Genomic DNA, 17,880 nt, shown 5'->3' with positions numbered 1-17,880 from the left:
TGGCTGCCTGGGGAAGCCTGCTCTTTTCTCTCAGGGGCTGGCTCCAGTGGGCGACCCAGAAGGGACTGACAGAGGCTTTGGTTTCTCCCCGATAGGCCAGTCCCAGGGCGGGGCCTCTGGGACACAGCAGCCCCCAGACTCTGGTGGGGCCGATGCGCCCCAGGAACGGTCTCCTGTGAGCATCTGGGGTCAGCATCTTGGGGTCAGCCACTCATCACCGATGCTCTCAGCACCCCTTCCCCACAGGCTCGGGGTTCGAGGGTCCGGGAAGCAGGAGCTGGGAGGGACAGGGATGCTTGGTACCTAAAACTGCCCCCTTCCTCCCGTCTGCCCTGGGTCCCGCTCCCCCTTGTTCCCACCGAGCCCGGCTGGCAGCTGGCAGGCCACGTCCCCCTCCTTTGATGAGGCCACTCTCACAGAGCGCCTTCTTTGCTCTCTAGAATGTTCTGTCCCTAGCTGGAAGGCGGGTCCTCATGACTCCGTCCCCTGCTCTGAAGTCAGGTCGCATTGTTGACCCCTGACCCCAGGCCACTGGGCAGCGCCCCCCTCGCCTCCTGCAGGGTAGATGCAGAGCCGGCAGGTGCAAAGCTGGGATGCCCAGCCATGTTTGACGTTCAGAAGAGTGTGCCCCATGGTGCCGCTCCCGACAGTCATAGTGACCCTGGGAAGCAGGCAGCATTGTTTTCCCATTCTACAGATGGGGAAACGGAGGCCAAGCGGACAGTGAGCCCCGACTGCTCAGCTGTGACCGCAGCAATGGGTGCCCGGACGGGGGCCGTGTGGGAAGGGTGGGGTGTTGGTGGTCTGCAGCCGAGGGTGAAAGCTCCAGCCTGTCTGCGGGGGTGGCTGGGGCCAAGCGGCCGGTGTCTGAGCGCCACCCTGGGTGGGGGGAGGGGAGGCCAGGCTGGATCCACGCTGGCCGTGGCCACAACAGCAGCAGCAGCCTGGCCCTCCTGCGGGGCCGTGTGTGCGGACTCCCCGGATCCCATTTTATGTGTCCAGCTGGGGTGGAAGCCGGCCACCTCCCTGGCCGCTGGGGGCTGACGCTGGGCCAGCCCACGTGCCCGCCTCCAGAACATCGCTGCCTTCCACAGACGGAGCCACGGCGATGGGGAGCTCACCCCTTGGGCAGCTGGGGGCTAGAAGCCCGAGGCCCTGACTGAGACTGGCGTCCCTCCCACAGAAAGGGGGAGAGGCTGAGGAGGGGTCTGGACGGGCACGGGTGGGTGACTGCCGCGGGGAGCCCAGCAGCAGGGATGGAGGCCCGGGGAGGGCGGGCTGCGAGAAAGATGGTGCCTCCTGTAAATGGCCTTTGCCCCCATTTGTCCCATCACTGAGCCCCTGGGAGAAGCAGGCCCACGGGGGAGACCCCCGGGGGCACAGGTGGGAGCACAGAGCACGGCCCCATGGCATCCTGCCACCAGGGGTCCCCTCGGGCCTGGCCTTGCTTATTCTGTGAACAAACGTGTTGATTCGCTGTGTGAACAGTACTGTGCCGGGTACCAGGACCCACGTGGGCAGACCCCAGGCGAGCGTCTGTCCATGCGAACGGCATCCTCCATGAGCGCCCATCAGCCCTCGGCCGCGCCTTTGCCTCTGCTGTTCTGTTCTCCTGTCCATGAGTGGGTATCTCAGTGCCCGCCGTGCACCAGACTCTGCCCTCCGCTGGACGGTCACGGTGCTGCCTCCGAGGGCGGGGGGGGGGAGGAGATGTTCCTGGAAAACCGCAGAAGTGTATTGATTGAGCGGCTCGACAAGTGCCCATGTTGGCACCTGGTGCCCAGGGTTAGATGCACGGCCTCCTGGAGCTTGTGGACTAACTAGGAGTACAAGCTAGGAGGTACAAGCCTCCGTGGCTCTGGGAGCTTCTAAGCAGGGTGGGGAGAGGGAGGGGACGCGCCCAGCCTGGGGAGAGGACCAGGCAGGAAGGACTTGCCAGGAGAAGCGCCTGGTCAGAGATCGTCGGGCCGGGGGGATTAATCCTGGCCCTTCCTGAGTTGGAGGCCGCATGACGTCACCAGAGGGCAGTGAGGTGGTCATCGGCGGGCGGGGGTGGGGGTTCGTGGGCGTGAGGACAGTGCACTTGCAGCCCCGCACCCACAGGGGCCCTGCTCTGGGGTTCAGTGCCCCGCCTGCCCATCTTGAAACTTCTAGCCTCGGCATCTGCGTTGTTTAAATATAGTCTGATGGGGCCACGAGCCGCAGTCTTGGAGCCTCGGCTCCCATGGGACAGGTGCTGGGCCACCAGCCCCTGACCTCTCCTGCCCCCGGCCTCCCCTTCAGCATCCTGCAGTGGTGACCAGGTCGTGTGGGTGAGGGAGCCCAAGTTCCACCAGTGCCCACTGCCCCCTTGGGGTCCTGGCACTGGGGGCCACCCTGAGCAGACGGGGTCACAGTACGTTTGGTGGGCCCCGTGGCAGGACCAGGGCCAGGCATGTCGGGGCGTGGAGATTTGCCTTCCCGTTTGCCTGTTCCCTGGAGGCCGGGACAGCAGGCCCCAGGGAGGGGAGAGTGACCGCAGGGCCCATTTGTCACTCGCACTGGGCCCCCCGTGGGCACATCCAGTGCGTGATCCCCTTCGCTGCCCTGTTGACTTGGCGACGCTGGACGCAGTCCCAGGCCGGACCGTGCTGTGCCCCCATCCCTTGGTGTTCCCGCGCCGAGGTTCCTGGGGAGCGCGCCCAGACATCATGGCCAAAGGGGTTCCTTTACTAACTGAATGTGCCCGAGTGTCATTTCAAGAGCAGGTTTTGGGCAGGGCACTAGGTAGGCAAACCGCAGACGACCGGGCATGAGCTTCCCCAACTGGGTTTTGTGTAAATATGTGTTCCGTGCGGCGGCCCCGCCCAGCCCAGCCTTTTGTGCCTGAGAAGGATGACACCACCGTGTGTGTTAGCTCTTCATGCGTTCAGGATATGCCTATGCCCAGCCCCCCACCCCCTGCCCCCACCTCCCTGCCCCCATCCCCCTCCCCTCATCCCCCTCCCCTCATCCCCCTGTGCTTCATCCCTCTGCCCCCCAACCCCCGGCCCCCCATCTCCCAGCCGCCCATTCCCCTGGCTCCCCATTCCCCTGCACCTAGCCCCCCAGCCCCCCATTCCCCTGCCCTCCATCTCCCTGTCCCCCATTCCCCTGGCCCCCACCCCCCTGGCCCCCATCCCCCGGCCCCCCATTCCCCTCCCATTCCCCTGCCCCCTCCCCGCCCTCCATCTTCCTGCCCCCCATTCCCCTGGCCCCCATCCCCCTGCCCACAGTGGTGCCCCCACCCCCCTGGCCACCATTCCCCAGCCCCCCTCCCCTCGCCCTCCATCTCCCTGACCCCCATTCCCCTGCCGCCCACCTCCTGGTCCCCATCCCCCGGCCCCCCATTCCCCTGCCCCCTCCCCCTGCTCTCCATCTCCCTGCCCCCCATTACCCTGCCCCCACCCCCTGGCCCCCATCCCCCGGCCCCCCATTCCCCTGCCCCCTCCCCTCGCCCTCCATCTCCCTGACCCCCATTACCCTGCCCCCCCCACCCCCCTGGCCACCATCCCCCGGCTCCCCATTCCCCTGCCTCCCATCTCCCTGCCCCCTCCCCCCGCCCTCCATCTCCCTGCCCTTCATCTCCCTGCCCCCCTCCCCCCACCCTCCATCTTCCTGCCCCCATCTTCCTGGCCCCCCACCCCCTGGCCCCCATCCCCCAGCCCCCCAATCCCCTGCCCCCCTCCCCCGGCCCTCCAACTCCCTGCCCCCATTCCCCTGCCTCCCATCCTCCTGGCCCCCATTCCCCTGCCCCCCTCCCCCCCGCCCTCCATCTCCCTACCCCCATTCCCCTGCCCCCCATCCTCCTGGCCCCCATCCCCCTGCCCCCCTCCTCCCCCGCCCTCCATCTCCCTGCCCCCATCCTCCTGGCCCCCATCCCCCTGCCCCCTCCCCCCGCCCTCCATCTCCCTGCCCCCATTCCCCTGCTCCCTCACCCCCTGCCCCCATCCCCCTGCCCCCCTCCCCCCACCCTCCATCTCCCTGCCCCCATCCTCCGGTCCCCCATCACCCTGCCCCCCTCCCCCACTCCCCAGCCCCCCCAGCCACACTGGTGCCCTCTGCCCCCCAGCCCCGTCCCCGCACAGTCACAGGCAGAGGTGGCCTGTGTACCCGCCGGTGATGGAAGCGCAGCACCCGAATTAGCCATCTTTCCACTTGCTCAATGGGTATGTAGGCTACTCGGAGGGCGGCAGTTCGCCTGCTATTCCTGGTGTGCGGGGGCTTGGGTGTGGGGCGAGGGAGGAGAAGAGGGGGCGCTCGGTCTAAACATAGACCGCGGCCGGGAGGGGCGGCGAGGCGGCAGGGAGAAGGGCACAATGATGTCGGAGAATCGGCTCCTTAGGAGAAGTGGGTACCTGGGGAGAGGCGCCTCTGGGTTGCCATGGCAACTAGGACGAGCCCCCCCCCAGCCCCCCAACAGGAAGGCTGGGGCCCCACAGGCATTCTGGTTGCGGGTCCGCTGCAAGTGGCCAATGCGCTGTCATCGTGCGGGGGGGGGGGGGGGGGGGGGCGGGACTTCCTTGCAGGAGCCTCCGTGTTCCCACCTGTGAAATGGGGGACGGCCTCCCTCTTTCTTCGTAAACTCCTCCACGTTAACCAGGAGAAACCCAGCCTCGCTCTTAAGAACCAAAATGCACGTTAGAACAACAATGGAATCACGCGGTGTTTTACCTGTCAGCTTGGGAAGGATTTTTTTAAAAATTGACAATCACCAAATTAGAGCAGATGTGTGGAAACAGGCGGCCGTGAAGACAGACGCGTGTGTGAAGAACCAAACTCCTGGGACCGTGGTTTGTAAATGCACAGCAGAAAACAGCCTCCATGTCCATCAGCAGGCCAGGCTCAGTTTATTTCAGGAAAAAAAAAAAAAAATCCATTAAAAAGAACAAGAAAGCTCTGTGTTTGCTGGTGTGGAACAATCTCCAAGAAACGGCGTTAGGTTAAAAAAAAAACAAAACCCAACAACAAAAAGGCAAGAGGCAGAGCCTAGCGCGTGGTGTGCAAACATCTGCGTCCCAAGTCTGTGCTGCGTGCGATGGGGGGGTGGGGTGCCTGGCCGAGCGGCTCGACGTTACGCACCAGAGACAACGAGAGAGCCCTCGCGAGCTTGTATGCAGACCCGTCCGTGACGTATTAGGGGCAAAAACAACTAAGGGGAAAACATATGTAGACTACGGCGCCATTTAGATTTCAAAAATTAGACGTGTGTGCCTTTGAGCACGCGGGCCCTGAGCTGAACGAGAGTCCGCCAGAATTAAGAATAGTTATCTGTGGGACATTGAATAGGTGTGCAAACTGTTGGAAGGGGAAATTTACATTCATTCTCTACACTTGAAAAAATTTTTTAAAGAATTCATATTGTTTTTGTAAATTTAGAAATGTATATATCCATCCGTAATAGCCAGACAGGGGAAGGTTTTAGACCTGCCGTCTTTAGGGTTGGTTCCATTACCCACTCTCTCCCCACCTCACTCCCTGTTTTCTGACATGCTCTTGTTGCTCGCTCCCCTGCCCCTGGGCCTTTGCACTTGCTGTTCCTTCATCCCGGAACTCTTCGCCTGGCCAGCCCCTCCTCGCCTCCAGCTCAGGGATGCCCGTGTCCACCCCAGGGATGCCCGTGTCCCTCCCCAGGCCACTGTTGGTGCCCACTGCTCTGTGGTTCTGTGCACACCAGCCGTCCACCCTCAGACATACCACCTCCTCAGGGCAGGACCTGCCTCGTGCTTTGAGTCCCCCCTGCCAGCATGTGGTCGATGAGCGCACCAGTACCCACTCTCCCCAGTGGTGGGGGCGGGGGGGGGCTGGCAGCCTGCGGTGATCATGCAGTGCCGTGGGGGGGCTTCTGTGTCTGGGGGGTGTGTTTGAGCCCGCTTCTGTCTTCTGCGCTGTTCCAGGAGGGTGGTTTTCTAGAGTTTTGTCTGTTTTTATAGCAAAGAGTTCCTTTGACCTCAAACAGGAGCTCCGTGATGCCAGGTGGGAGGCGGTCGGGTGCTGCGGGAGGGCGGGCAGGGGCTCTCCAGGGTGGCATCGCGGCCCAGCCCTCGGGCCCTCAGCTCCTGCCTGAGAGAAGTGCTTTCCACACAGCAACCAAAACACAAAGCAGACGAGCAGGTGCAGGAGCTGGGGGCGGGAGGAGCCGGGAGCGAGCGCTGACGGGCGTGAGCTTTCTCGTAAGGGCGATGTTATAAAATTAGCTTATGGTGATGGCTGCACAGCTCCAAGTTCACTAAAAACCACTGAATTGTACCCTCTGAACAGGAGGGTGTTACCGTGTACCAACTGTATCTTGATAAAGCTGCTAAAAAATAAACCCCACAAAATAGCCGCTAACAAGAAGCGGCGGGCTGTGTGCGGCCTGTGCTCTATCTCCTCACGCCCTGGAGAGGTCCCCCCTGCAGGGACCCTTACTGCGCCCGCTCTACAGCTGAGTAAACTGAGGCTCACGGAGGCCGGACCTGCCCCGGAGGAAGTAGCGGGTGGCTGGCGCACTCCGCAGCTCCTGCTCCTAGAACCCGATCCTAGCAAAGGTGGGGGGGGCTGCGGGGTGGAGGGGCGGTCAGGACTACCTCCTGGGGTGAGTCTGGCCTGGGACGGAGGGTGCTGAAGGGTGGCGCCCTCACGCCCTGTCGCAGGGGGGACGCTGGACCTCAGATCTGTCCGGCGGAACCTCAGACTGCCCTGCTTTAGAGTGAGGTAACCGCGAGGTAATTGAGGATCTTGAGATGAGGTCATCCCAGCTGACGTGGGCCCTAAATGTAACGACAAGTGTCCTGAGGAAGGGAGGGACAGGGAAGCCGGAGGCAGAGATCAGGGTGGCGTGTCGGCAAGCCAAGGACACGAGGGTGGCGGCGACACCAGCGCTGGGGGCCAGGCAGGGGCAGCTCGTCCCTGGAGCCCTCCGGGGAGCCCGGCCCCACGATTCTGGCTTCTGGACCCCCAGCCCCCCTGGGCACGGTCTCCGCATCAGGCACAGGCCATTTCTGGGCTGGCGTGCGGAGCGCTGGTGGCCAGCTGTCCCTCCGTGACGGCACCTCCGTGACCCCCGTTGGCGTCTGGCTGCTTTTGTGAGTCAGCCTTGCTCCATCCCGCCGGCGCACGGGGCATCATGTCCTTCATTAGTCTGGGTTGTTTTCTTTTTTTCTTTCTTTGAGGATTTTTAATAGGAAAAAAATGGGGGGAGGGAGAGACGTGGCAGGGGAAAGAGAAACCAGCTGCTGTGGTTTGATCTAGAATGTTCTCTGGTTTGCAGGCCACTGCAGCGCATGTCTCTGTCATTCTGACCAAAGGACACATGCTCTCCAGAGACTTGGGTGGGACTCAGGCTCTACAGAAGCCCCCCCACCCCATTTCCTGGCCCCGTAGAAGACCCCATTGAAATCATTGCAACAAGGGACTTTCCTTTCATACTGTTTGGCCCTGTTTGAGTTCTTGTCTGACTTGAACAGTCCTTAGAAGTCCCGCCAGTCCCCCCGCTTCCTCCTGTGGATCGGCTCAGGCAGGCGCGTGACGTTGCCTCTGCTGCTGGGGGCTGTGACGGGCTCAGCGTCCGCCCGTACGGGCCCGTCTGCGTTTGTAGCTCTCAGTGGGCACCTGCATGCCCTCTGCCCCCAGCCTGCCCCCCGCCACCAGCTGAGGGCCCTCTCAGCATGCTTCTGAGCCCTGGTCCCGCCCTGCCCATGACCCTTCAGAGGCCCCTTGCTGGTCTCGGAAGGAACAGGGCTCTGAGCTCCAGCGCCTGCCCCAGCCCCTTGCTCTGCTCAAGTCCTTGGGGGCTCCGTGGTCTCCATTCCCGCCCAGGCCTTCACATGCCCCATCCCACACTCACCTTTACTGCTCTCCTACTTGTCCTTCAAATCCCAGCTCACGGTCCCCCTCCTCCAGGAAGCCCTCCCTGACCTGGTGGTGGCCCCTGGGGATGCACTCTCAGCAACTGTTAGAACCAGCGGCGTGGTGGCGAAGGCCCGTCTTGCTCTCCGAGCCTCCCAGGGGCAAGTGCTGGGCCTTCTTCTCTCCTGCGCCCCCAACACCGGTACAGGTCTGACACCATGGGGCACGCGTGTGAGTGGCTTAAAGCCGGGGCCTTTCCCGTCTCTGGTCTCAGCGTCCCCACCTGTCACGGTGAGCTGGGCGCGCTGCCCGTCAGCCATGTGGCCTCGCCGTGGATCGCCGTGGGTCGCCGCGTGCAGATGCTGGGCGTTCCGCTGGGCGCCTTGAGAGGGGCCGCTGGGCACTCCCTGGCCACCAGCTGTTGGCCGAGGGGCTGGCGCTACCGTGTGAAGTTCCTGGGGCTGGTGGAGGGCGGGAAAGGCGGGCTCAGAGCCGAGGACACACTGGAGAGCCTCCGGCCTGTCTGCCGGGCCTCACGGCCGGCTGTCCACAGGACAACGGCCGGAGAACGCCAGGGGTGACCCGTCCCATGGGGTGCACGCCGGGGGCCCAGGGTCAGGCACCCAGCTGTCCAGAGAGCCCCAAGCCTGTGGGACTTTCCCCCGCAGGACAGAGCGCCTGGCCGACCTGCAGAGACGCGGGACCTACCCGGGCAGCCCCCGTCCCTCCCGGGGAAGGAGAGACTCTTGAAGTAACCTGATGGCTTATCCCCGTCCCGGGTGTTGGTTGCAGCCGCGGCCCCCACATGCACGAGCACCCGCACCCTTCTGCCCAGGCTGGGCGCCCGCTGCACCCCTGCCCCAGAGGCGGGTCCCAGCAGCTGATGCAGCTCAGCTGACAGCCTTGACTGCACATCCTCGCGGGCGTTTTGTATTCTCTGTCCCTGAGAAGCCCCCAGCCTCATAAGCTTCGGGGCCCCCGGGGTAGCCTCATCAGGGCTGGGGTGCAGGGGGACCCCTGATTCGGCAGGGCCTGGTGGGCCTGAGAGTTTGCGTTTCTGTGGGCCCCCAGGCAGGCAGCTCCCCCTCCGGCGGGCGTGTCCCATCCTGGCCGGGGTGGGGGGCGGGCACGGGGTGGCGGGCGAGTGGTCCCTTTGGACGGGCGCGCCGAGGGCCGTCCCACTTGGCGACCAGGTGCTGCTCTCGGCGCTCAGCCGCTCGGCTGCCTGGGGCGGCGGCAAAGGCGGGGGCCTCCCAGGCTGTGGCCCGAGGCCCCGGAACCCACGACAGGTTGCTCAGCGCCGTGTGAGCTGGAGGGCATGTGGGAGCGGCTCCGGCCCGAGCGCTGCCCTCAGCGCGGTTGCCCATGTGGTTCCCGAAATAAAGCAGCCGCGGGCTTCTGCCAAGAAGGGACATTCCAGTGGCAGCTGGAAGGACGGGCCCCGGGACTGCAGCCCAGGCTCGCCAGAGCCCGGAACCAAGGCCTCCCCGTCTGTCCTTCCTGACGCCCCCTCCCTGCCCACCCTTGGCGGGGGGGCCTGAGCCCTGGTAGTAGGGGTCAGCTCTGTGCCTAGAGCTCCGCGGGCCCCGGAGGGACCAGGCCGGCTCGCGGCCACAGCCCCCTTCCGCACGATGGGCGGGGCTGGCGACCAGGGCGCTGAGTGCCCAGCTTGTGGGTCCTCCGGGGCCTCCTGCGGGCCGGGCTGGTGCTGGCAGCATGGCTGGGGTCCACGGGGGGCCTGGTGACCAGCCCAAGTGTCTGGGAAGGCAGAGGGCTGGCTTCAAGCCCAGGCCTGGAACTGCCCCTCCGGGGCTCTCTGGGCGGGTCTCCGGTCTCCTCCCAGGGCAGCCCCACCTGCCTGGCGCCCCCGAAGGACACTGGAGGCTCAGCGTGGCCTTTTCTGAGCTGGGCTTCTGTGATTCTGCAGGTTGGTGGGGCCTGAGAACCTGCATTTCCGACCAGCTCCCGGGTGGTACTGTGGCTGCGCTCTCACCTGAAAACCCTCGGGCGCGTACTGGGTCCCTGCCAGCTTCTCTCCCCTTCCCTCCTCTCCCCTCCTCTCCCTGGCACCAGCCCTGACCCTGCTCCTTCCCAGCCCAGCCCAGCCCAGCCCAGAAACCGTCCCCCCGCTTACAGTTTATCAGAGCCACGGACTGGTGGTGAGGAAGTCACGTGGGTTTGCAAGAGGCGCAAGCTCTGTGCACCGGCGTCGACTGAAGGGGCAGGGCAGGTGGGCGGGGCCGGGGCAGCGGCCGGTGGTCCTGCTCGGGGGGCCCTGAGCACCCCTGGGCTGCAGGACGGCACATCGTGGGCACACGTGCGGAGCAGGCCAGGAGCGGGCGTATCGGGCTCGGACGCTGGCTCGGCTTCCTCTGGGCCTTGGTTTCTTCTGTGAGGGGGACGGGCGCTGGGCGTGGGGAGCCTCGGGCCCCGGGGCTGGACGTCGGGCGGGCGGTGTGGCTGCTCTCCCCCTCCTGAGGCCGCTCCCCCGGGCGTGTCTGTGCCCCGGTGTCTGCTCCCTGGGGGGGACCCTGACAACCAGGTCCTCACTGCATCACGTCCTCCCGAACGCGGTCACACGCACCGGTACCCAGTTAGGACCCAGCACGTCTCTTGGGGACACAACTCAGCCCTTCGCTTATGCACACGTCCTCGGAGAGGCTGAGAGCCTCCCAGGCCCAAGAAAGGCAAAAGCTGCATGTTGTCCGTGCCTCTCGGTGGCTGCCGGGGCGCAGCTTTGTCACACGGGGTCTGAGAGCGGACCCCGCTTCCCCAGTGCCTCACTGGGCACACGCCCCTTCATTCCGGGTGCCGGCGAGCGCGCCTCCGTACCAGTCTGTTCCCGCCGCCGCCACCGTCCTCCAGGGCCGGGGACACAGCCGCGAGTGGGATGGGGCAAGACCTCGAACCAGGGGCACCTGGCAGGCCAGATGACGGGCCACGCGGCACGTGGGCCTGTGTGCCTGTTCGGCGACGTCAGGCCCCTCCTTAAAAACGCAGACACCCCCATCGTCCGGGCCCTGGCCTCCTCTCTGTGCGGGGCCACTCCGGCAGCCGGGGGGCCAGGCGACAGCGCACAGGGCCTGAGCGCGCCAGAGGCCACGGGCCCGGACCGCGGGTGGCGGTGGGGCGCCCGGCACGCGCGGGGGGGACCCTGAGTGCCACGCCGGCTCGGATGGGAGTGCAGGGCGGTGCAGGAACGGGACTTTGTGGAGCGAGGCGCTGTTCTCCTGTGCTGAGACCCACCAGCCTCCGGCGGGTTCGCAGAAACGGGGTGCACGGCCCCAGCATGCTGCCGGGGAGGAAGGATCTTGCATTACTGTGGAATAATCACTCGGCGTTTGCTTAGCCCTAAACTCCGGCTTTCCTGTGCCAGCTTTTCCTTCAGGCTCTGCCCTAGAGACCCCTGTCCTTCCCTGGGCCCCACGCGGGGTGGGGACAGGCAGGGCCCACGCGGGACGCAGCCCCACAGACCCAGTCAGGGTGAAGGTGTCTGCTGCGTCCAGACCCGCGTCAGGTTGGGGAGCGTGTGCGGCCCGGGAAGCACCGCACACGCCTCAGTGCGGCGAACCTGACATGCATGCTGGCGTGTCGCAGGACCCGGTCACGGGAAGGGGCCAGAGTCGGAAGGCAGAGGGTGGCTGCCGGGGGCCGGGGAGGGCTCAGCGGGCGGGGTGACTGCTGATGGGGGCGGGGGTTTGGAGGAGATGGGGATGTCCAAGAATTCGCGGTGATGGCCGCACAGCTCTGTGGATGTGCTGAAAGGCCCCTCGTTGTAAAAGGGTGAACCGTGTGCCGTGTGGTGGGAGAAACAGGGAACAGGCAGCGGCGTCTGGACGCCATCTCCGACGTGACCTGTCCGCGGTCGCCTCTCGGGAACCCTGGGCTCCACCTGGCAGGCTGCTGGGAAGGAAGACCGTGTAAGCTCTGGGGCAGGGCTGGTGTCCTCTCTGTCCGCACGGGGATGTCCTGGGCGGGAGGGGAAGGCGCGGCACGGGGCAGGTGCCCTGGTGTCACGGAGGCATCCTCCGCACCGAGGCCTGAGTCCCCGAGGGCCGCCCTGGGACTCTGTGGGGCCTGGGAAGCTCAGAACCTCGTAACACCTGACGTGTTTGGAGCCGTCCTTCCTAAATGTGCCCAAAGCATGTCTCCACTTGCGAAAAGACGAGCCCATGTGTGGCCCAAGAAATGCGTGGGTCTCCCCCCCGCTTCCAGCCACAGCCCTACAGTGGCGCCCCGGCCTGACGCACTGTCCCAGGGCGGCTCTAACCAAGGACCAAACACAGAAGTGTACTCTCCAGCTCTGGCGGCCGGAGTCTGAACCCTGGAGTCACAGGGCCACGCTCCCTCTGAAGGCTGAAGGGGGCGGTCCTTTTGCCTCTTCCAGCATCTGCTGGCCCCATTCGTCCGTCTCCGCCTCTGTCCTCACGTGGCCTCCTCCACTGTGGGTCAGGGCCCCTCTTCTTATAGGGACACCAGTCATGGGACTCAGGGCCCCTCTAATCCAGTAGGACTTCGTGTGAGCTAAATACACCTGCAAAGACCTTTCTTCCCGATAAGGTCACATTCATCGGCGCCGGATGGATGTGAATTCGGGGAGGGGGGGATGCTGTTCATCCCCTCCAGGCCCCTTCCCAAAGCAGATGCACTAGGAAGGTGGCGGCCTGAGTCACTTATCAGAGACTCCTGACACCTTTTTGAGCTGGAGAACTAGGATCATCAGGCCAGATCACTGAAGCGTGTGGAAGCCCATGTTTCTGTGCCTCAGTGTCCCCGTGTGTTCTGGATGTGAAAATGAGCCTTCTGGAACACAAGGCAGGTGTCCTGTTGCGATGTGTAAGACCCCTGACCCCTGTCCAGGGCACCAGCCAGGAGGGAACGGGTTAAGGGCTGGCCCCCTTGGCCCACCTTTGTGCACCCACATGAACCTCCCCCCGGCATTCCTAGCCCCCACCGAGGCCCACTTTAGCTCCTCAGTTACCAGCGCTGGGGACAGCTGGGTGCCCCACGGCGACATCCTACGGGGACCTGAGATAGGGCATGGGGGCCTTCATTGCGGGAAGACCTGCCCTCAAGGAGTAACAAGGGACAGTGAAGAAAACCCCATTCTGAATTGGGCGGGGAGGGTCTGGCACGGCTGGAGACCCCCGAGCTGGGAAGCCCATCCTGGGTCACACGCCCCCACCTTTCTGGGTCTGGGATGGTGCTGGGGGGGCAGGATGCCCTCAATCCAGGGTGTGGGAGTGGGCCGCTGGCTGGCTGTGCGGTCTGGATCAGGTGCACAGGGGACAGAAGGTGGGGGACCATCCGCGAAGGACTGGATGTAGAACAGCCGTAGGAGGGGGTGGGGGAGGCGGGGGAGTGGGCCAAGGTCAGGGAGCAGCGTCTAGGGTCTCCAGCGTTTGGCACAGTGGTTCTCAGAGCAAGGTCCCCGGACCACCAGCAGCGTCATGGGGAGTACTGGGAATGCAGACTTCCAGGGCAGCCAGGACATCCGGAGGTGCCACACCTCGCAAAGACCCTATTTCCCAAGAAGGTCACAGTCCCGGGTTCCAGGTGGGCAGGGGCGGGAGGGGGACACCGGTCCAGTACAGGTGCCACGGTGGAAGTGGGGGGGCGGACACGGGCAGGTCACCCCACGTCCTGTCGTGGGCCTCTGCCACCCCTGGGCTGGTGCGCCCGGGTCCTGAGTGGTCTGCGTGCGGGAGGAGCCTGGGGCAGCGGGGGTGGGGGCGCTGCGTCCCTGTGCTGGTTGTGGGGGGCCGGGGGTCCAGGCGCCCACCCGCTCACCCGGAGAGCTTGACTGCCGGCCCGCCTCGTGATGTGCCGGGAGGTTTTCTTCTCTATTAAATGCGCTCTTCTTGATTCAATTTTATTTTAGGGTTGGCACAGCGCATTCTCTTTCTCTATGTGTGAACGTATGTATGTAAATACACGTACGATGTTGGTGAATTAACGTTTGTGGTATTTTTACTAAGCGAAGATGTGGAAACCAAACAGCGGCCCCTCCAGGGGTGGGCACGCCCTGCTCTCCGGGACTGTCCCCCCCCCCCCCCCCGCGGGAGGGTCCCATGGGGGGCAGGGGGCGCACACCCCGCCGTGCGGCCTGGAGGACAGCCGCAGAGTCTCCAGGCTCGAGGCCGGGCGCCCGTGGGGAGTGTGAAGGTGGGGACCAGGCTCTCGCGTCCGCCGGGGCCCAGGCCACACCAGCGAGGCGCAGACGTTGCCCAGGGATGCGGTGTCCCGTGCACCCTCCCTGGCAGCAGCTGTCTCCCCCGGAGAAGGCGGGGGTGGGGAAGGGGGTTGGGACCCTGGGACTTTGTTTACAGGGATTTAGGACAGAAACAGACGGGAGCCTTTTAGGGAGGTGTCCCTGTGGGAGAGGCTGCCATGGTCAAGCCACATGTCTGGTGGGGACGGAGGACCTGGAGGGCGTGGCTCCGTGTTGACACGCATGCCGTCGGGGCACACGTGTGTGCAGAAATGCTTCCACACGATGCCCGCTAGCCCGACACGGGGGGATTCAAGCGGAGGCCTGCGAGGTGGGCTCTTGTATGACAAACGCGCACTCACGTTGCTCCCGAACGAGGAAACCTCCAAGTCGCTGCTTTACCCAACACAGAACGTCCCTCATCTCTTCCTGCAACTTCACCCTGCGAGCAGCCTCGCCTGAGCCGGGGCGCTTGGCTGGCTGTCGCTCCAGACACTCCAGCCGCTCCTCCTCAACAACCGTCCGCAGCTGCCCGTTACCCACGTGGCACTTCCTCTACTGGCCGCTCTGGCGGGTGGCCTGTCCCGTCTCTTGGTCCAGAGCCGATGGGGCTCCACGTTTGCCCATATTCACCTGGTCGGCAACGTTAGCGGTCAGGAACGCTCCCGGGGAGGGGTCTGCGCAGGGCAGCCGTCCACGTTCAACTTGGAGCAGGAACCACCGCCTGAGCGCTGGGCCCTGGACCGGACCGTCGGCGCTGGTCTTCGGGTCGTTCTCCCCGGACTCACCATGCACGGCCCCAGCAGCCTGCATCGAGGGTCTTGCCGGGAAGCTCGAGACCCCTGTGAGGCTGTGGAGGTTCTTCCAGGTCGAGAGCCTGGCCGTCCCTCTCCCGAGCCCCGGGTTTGTCTCACGTGTGTCCTGAATGGCATCCGGGACGTTCCCCTGCTTGGCCTGGCCTCCAGGTCAGGGTCTCTGCCGTCCTGCGGCTGGTCTGCTGGTGAACGAGCCCACGGGGCAGCCGCTCACTGGGAGGCACGGGCCAGACCGGCGCGTTGGCCAGCTGAGTACCCTCGGTCCCAGGACGGGTGCACGGTGCCAGTGTTGCACGCGGCAGCCACACGCGGTCGGGCCCGTGACCATGGCGGGTGCTTCGTCAACACCGGATGGTCTCAGAGAAGCCCCCACGCTGGGGCAGGGTGGGAGTGGGGAGGGACTGCTCACGGGGACGGGCCTCCTTCGGGGTGATGGAAACGTCCTGGAACCAGACGGAAATACTTGTTGCACAGCCTGGAGGACGTGCTTGGTCAGAGTCGGAGCAGGCCCACTGACGGAGAGGGCTGTGGGGAGGGCTCGGGCACAGGGGTCACTGGAGATAAAGGGTGTGGGGTCTTGGGGCACTGAAGGCGTTCGAGAAGGAGAGCTGTGCGGGTGCGTGCCGTTTAGAACCTGAAAACCACTGCAGTGTGGACCTTAAACGGGTGAACCGTATGGCATGGGAGGTACAGCTTGAGAAAATGGTCGTGAGGGCAAACCGAACCAACCTACGGAACATTCTGGGGAAATCCGTATCGTCTCCCCAGAGCCGTGTGCAGCCGCTGCCCTGGTCCGGGCGCACGTCGAGAACGCGCCGTCCGCAAGAGCACCCCTCCTCCCTGGGCCGGGCTGCCCGGCTGGGCCTCCTTTGTCCCTCTGTGTCAGGCCGCGCGTCTGAGCTCCGGGGCACCACGGTCCGGTGAAGGCCATGGACGCGGCTGGGGCAGAACGCCGTGCAGGGCACTTGGAGCGGAACGTCAGGGGCCGGGGCTGCAGCCCAGAGGCTGGGCAGGGTGTGGTGGAAGCGGCTCCCCCGGGGCTCCCGGCAGCCCCCGGCACTCGGGGAGGGGTCCCCAGGCAGCAGTGACCGTTTGTCAAGTGACGTATCATTGGTGACAGGCTGCCGCTCTCAGGGACAGGCCACGGCGCGTTGGTGTCTCGGGTTGGGATGCACTGCTCTGGAGCCAGGAAGCCAGGCCGGTGAAAGGCACGGACGCCCCGTCTAGCTCTGTCAGAGGAGGGGTGTCTCGTGGGGGCCTCGGCACGGAGACACCATGGGGTGGTCCGGCTGGCAGTGTCCTCACTGGGGTGTGGCATCCTCCGGGCAGGGCTGTGGGCACGTGTGTGTGGAAGAGCCTCCCACGTCAGGCCTGAGCTTAGGGACTTCAGGCCCCATGCAGGAGGTCACTGGGGCCGGAGTCCGTGGGACCAAGGGGGGAAACTAAGTCACCGAGAAGCACGTGACCCCCCCGGAAGGGCCGTGCCTGGGCTGCATGTGGCGGACACCCCAGGCTAAGAGCGCAGGGACCTGGGCTGAGCCCGTGCGACACGGACGTGATTTCTCTCAGCACCTGGAGACCCTGCCTCACGCGGACTTGGAGAAATCTCTCCGACTCCGCGCTGGTCTCCCCCACACATACGGGGCTAGTGCGAGCAGCTTCCAGAGGGGCCAGGGGCCAGCCCCAGTCCATCGGCCCCCGCACACCCCAGCCTCCTTTCCCGGAGCCCCGAGCGTGCCACGTGAGGGGCAGTGGGGCAGACGGACGTGGAGACCCCTCTGGCGGCTGCTGGGCTGGCGCTGCCCTGGGAGGCAGGTGTGGCTCGGACATGGTGCCCAGCACGGCCAGCCGGTGCCCACCCTGGGCCTGGAGCCAGGCCTCATCCCGGGGAAAGGGAGTTTGGTTCCTTCTGCCCTTGGACCTTCTAACAGCCGACTGGTCCGGGCATCACAGCTGCCCCCCAGCTCCTCCTTCCTGGGCAGACCAGCATGGATCAAGCTCCTGCTTGGGTCTGGAGGCTGAGAGAGGAGATGGCTGTGCGCTTTGTCCTCCAGCGTGTGGACACGACCCCGGGCAGGAGGGAGGCTCCTTCAGCAGGACCTGGTGCCCGCCCGGGCTGAGAGCCGTCCTTCAGGCACAGACATCCGTCCTAGGCCAGCTTCTGGCCTCGCTGGGGTGCGCCCTGGCCCGGAGGCACTGGCCGGCACTCGGGCCTGCTGGGGGCGTGGTATGGTGGCTGGATGAATGCACGCATGCGTGAGGCCCGGGGGCCACTGGCCCTCCACCTTGCTGCCAGAGCCCTGACCGGCCCTGCCCCCTCCCCCTGCCAGGACCTCCCACTCCCGGGCCAAGGCTGAGGCCGCCCTCACTGCAGCACAGAAGGCCCAGGAGGAAGCACGCATCGCCAGGATCACTGCCAAAGAGTTCTCGCCTTCCTTCCAGCACCGCGAAAATGGTGAGTGCGCATCCCCCCGGGGGCGTCCGTGCGCGGGGCTGCGGCCCACAGCTTCCGCGTCCGCATCCCGGCGCACTCCCGCTCTCCGCGTGCTCTCCCTGCCCTTCCTGCTCCTGGGGTTCTAGACCTTTCTTGGGGAACCACTCTGTCCAGTCGGGGGGCTATCAGGCCAACTGTGGACCGAGGCTTCAGTCTACACCGTGGGAACCGTCGCAGGGGACTCGGGGCTGGCCGGGTGGGGAAGCACAGCTCTCGCATGGGGAGGAGCTGGAAGCCACCTCCAGATGCGTCACCCTCCTCCTTCCCTTGGGGGAGCCGGGCCACAGCCGTGTCTAGCCCGGTGAGCCTCGACGCAGCTCGGGGCCAGGAGGAGGCCTGGAGCTGGGGTCAGTGATGACCAGAGGCTGCTGAGCCCTCAGGCTGGACTAGCTGCCCCATCTCCCGCTCCCCCTGCCCCCAGAAGCTCTCCTGGAGCCCATGGCTCTAGGCCTTGCTGGGAGCGGGTCTGGCCTTCTGGGCAGCCCAGAGAGACCAGACCTGCTTCCGGGAGG

The 17,880-nt window shown here is 65.3% G+C and overlaps 1 protein-coding gene and 1 long non-coding RNA gene across 3 annotated transcripts in view; one reads left to right on the top strand and one right to left on the bottom strand.

Moving 5' to 3' along the window:
* Nucleotides 1-17,880, top strand: part of JPH3 (junctophilin 3) — a 76,623-nt gene that overhangs the window by 52,937 nt on the left and 5,806 nt on the right. For both annotated transcript variants that reach the window (XR_004920056.2, XM_036100923.2), the window contains exon 3: nucleotides 17,205-17,329. Coding sequence is in view for 1 of the 2 variants with exons in the window: in XM_036100923.2 (XP_035956816.2) it covers nucleotides 17,205-17,329 (125 nt within the window). In the remaining variant the exon portion in view is untranslated. The remainder of the gene's footprint in view (nucleotides 1-17,204; nucleotides 17,330-17,880) is intronic.
* On the bottom strand, nucleotides 13,801-17,207 carry LOC144380295 (uncharacterized). Its single transcript, XR_013444367.1, has 2 exons — nucleotides 15,604-17,207; nucleotides 13,801-15,317 (listed from the first exon to the last, which is right to left on the bottom strand). It is a non-coding gene; the product is annotated as an uncharacterized LOC144380295 (long non-coding RNA).

Source organism: Halichoerus grypus, chromosome 15, assembly GCF_964656455.1.
Source record: "Halichoerus grypus chromosome 15, mHalGry1.hap1.1, whole genome shotgun sequence".
Lineage (NCBI taxonomy): Eukaryota > Metazoa > Chordata > Mammalia > Carnivora > Phocidae > Halichoerus > Halichoerus grypus.
The sequence above is the reverse complement of the archived record's forward strand: the minus strand, read 5'-3'. Positions and strand labels throughout refer to the sequence as shown.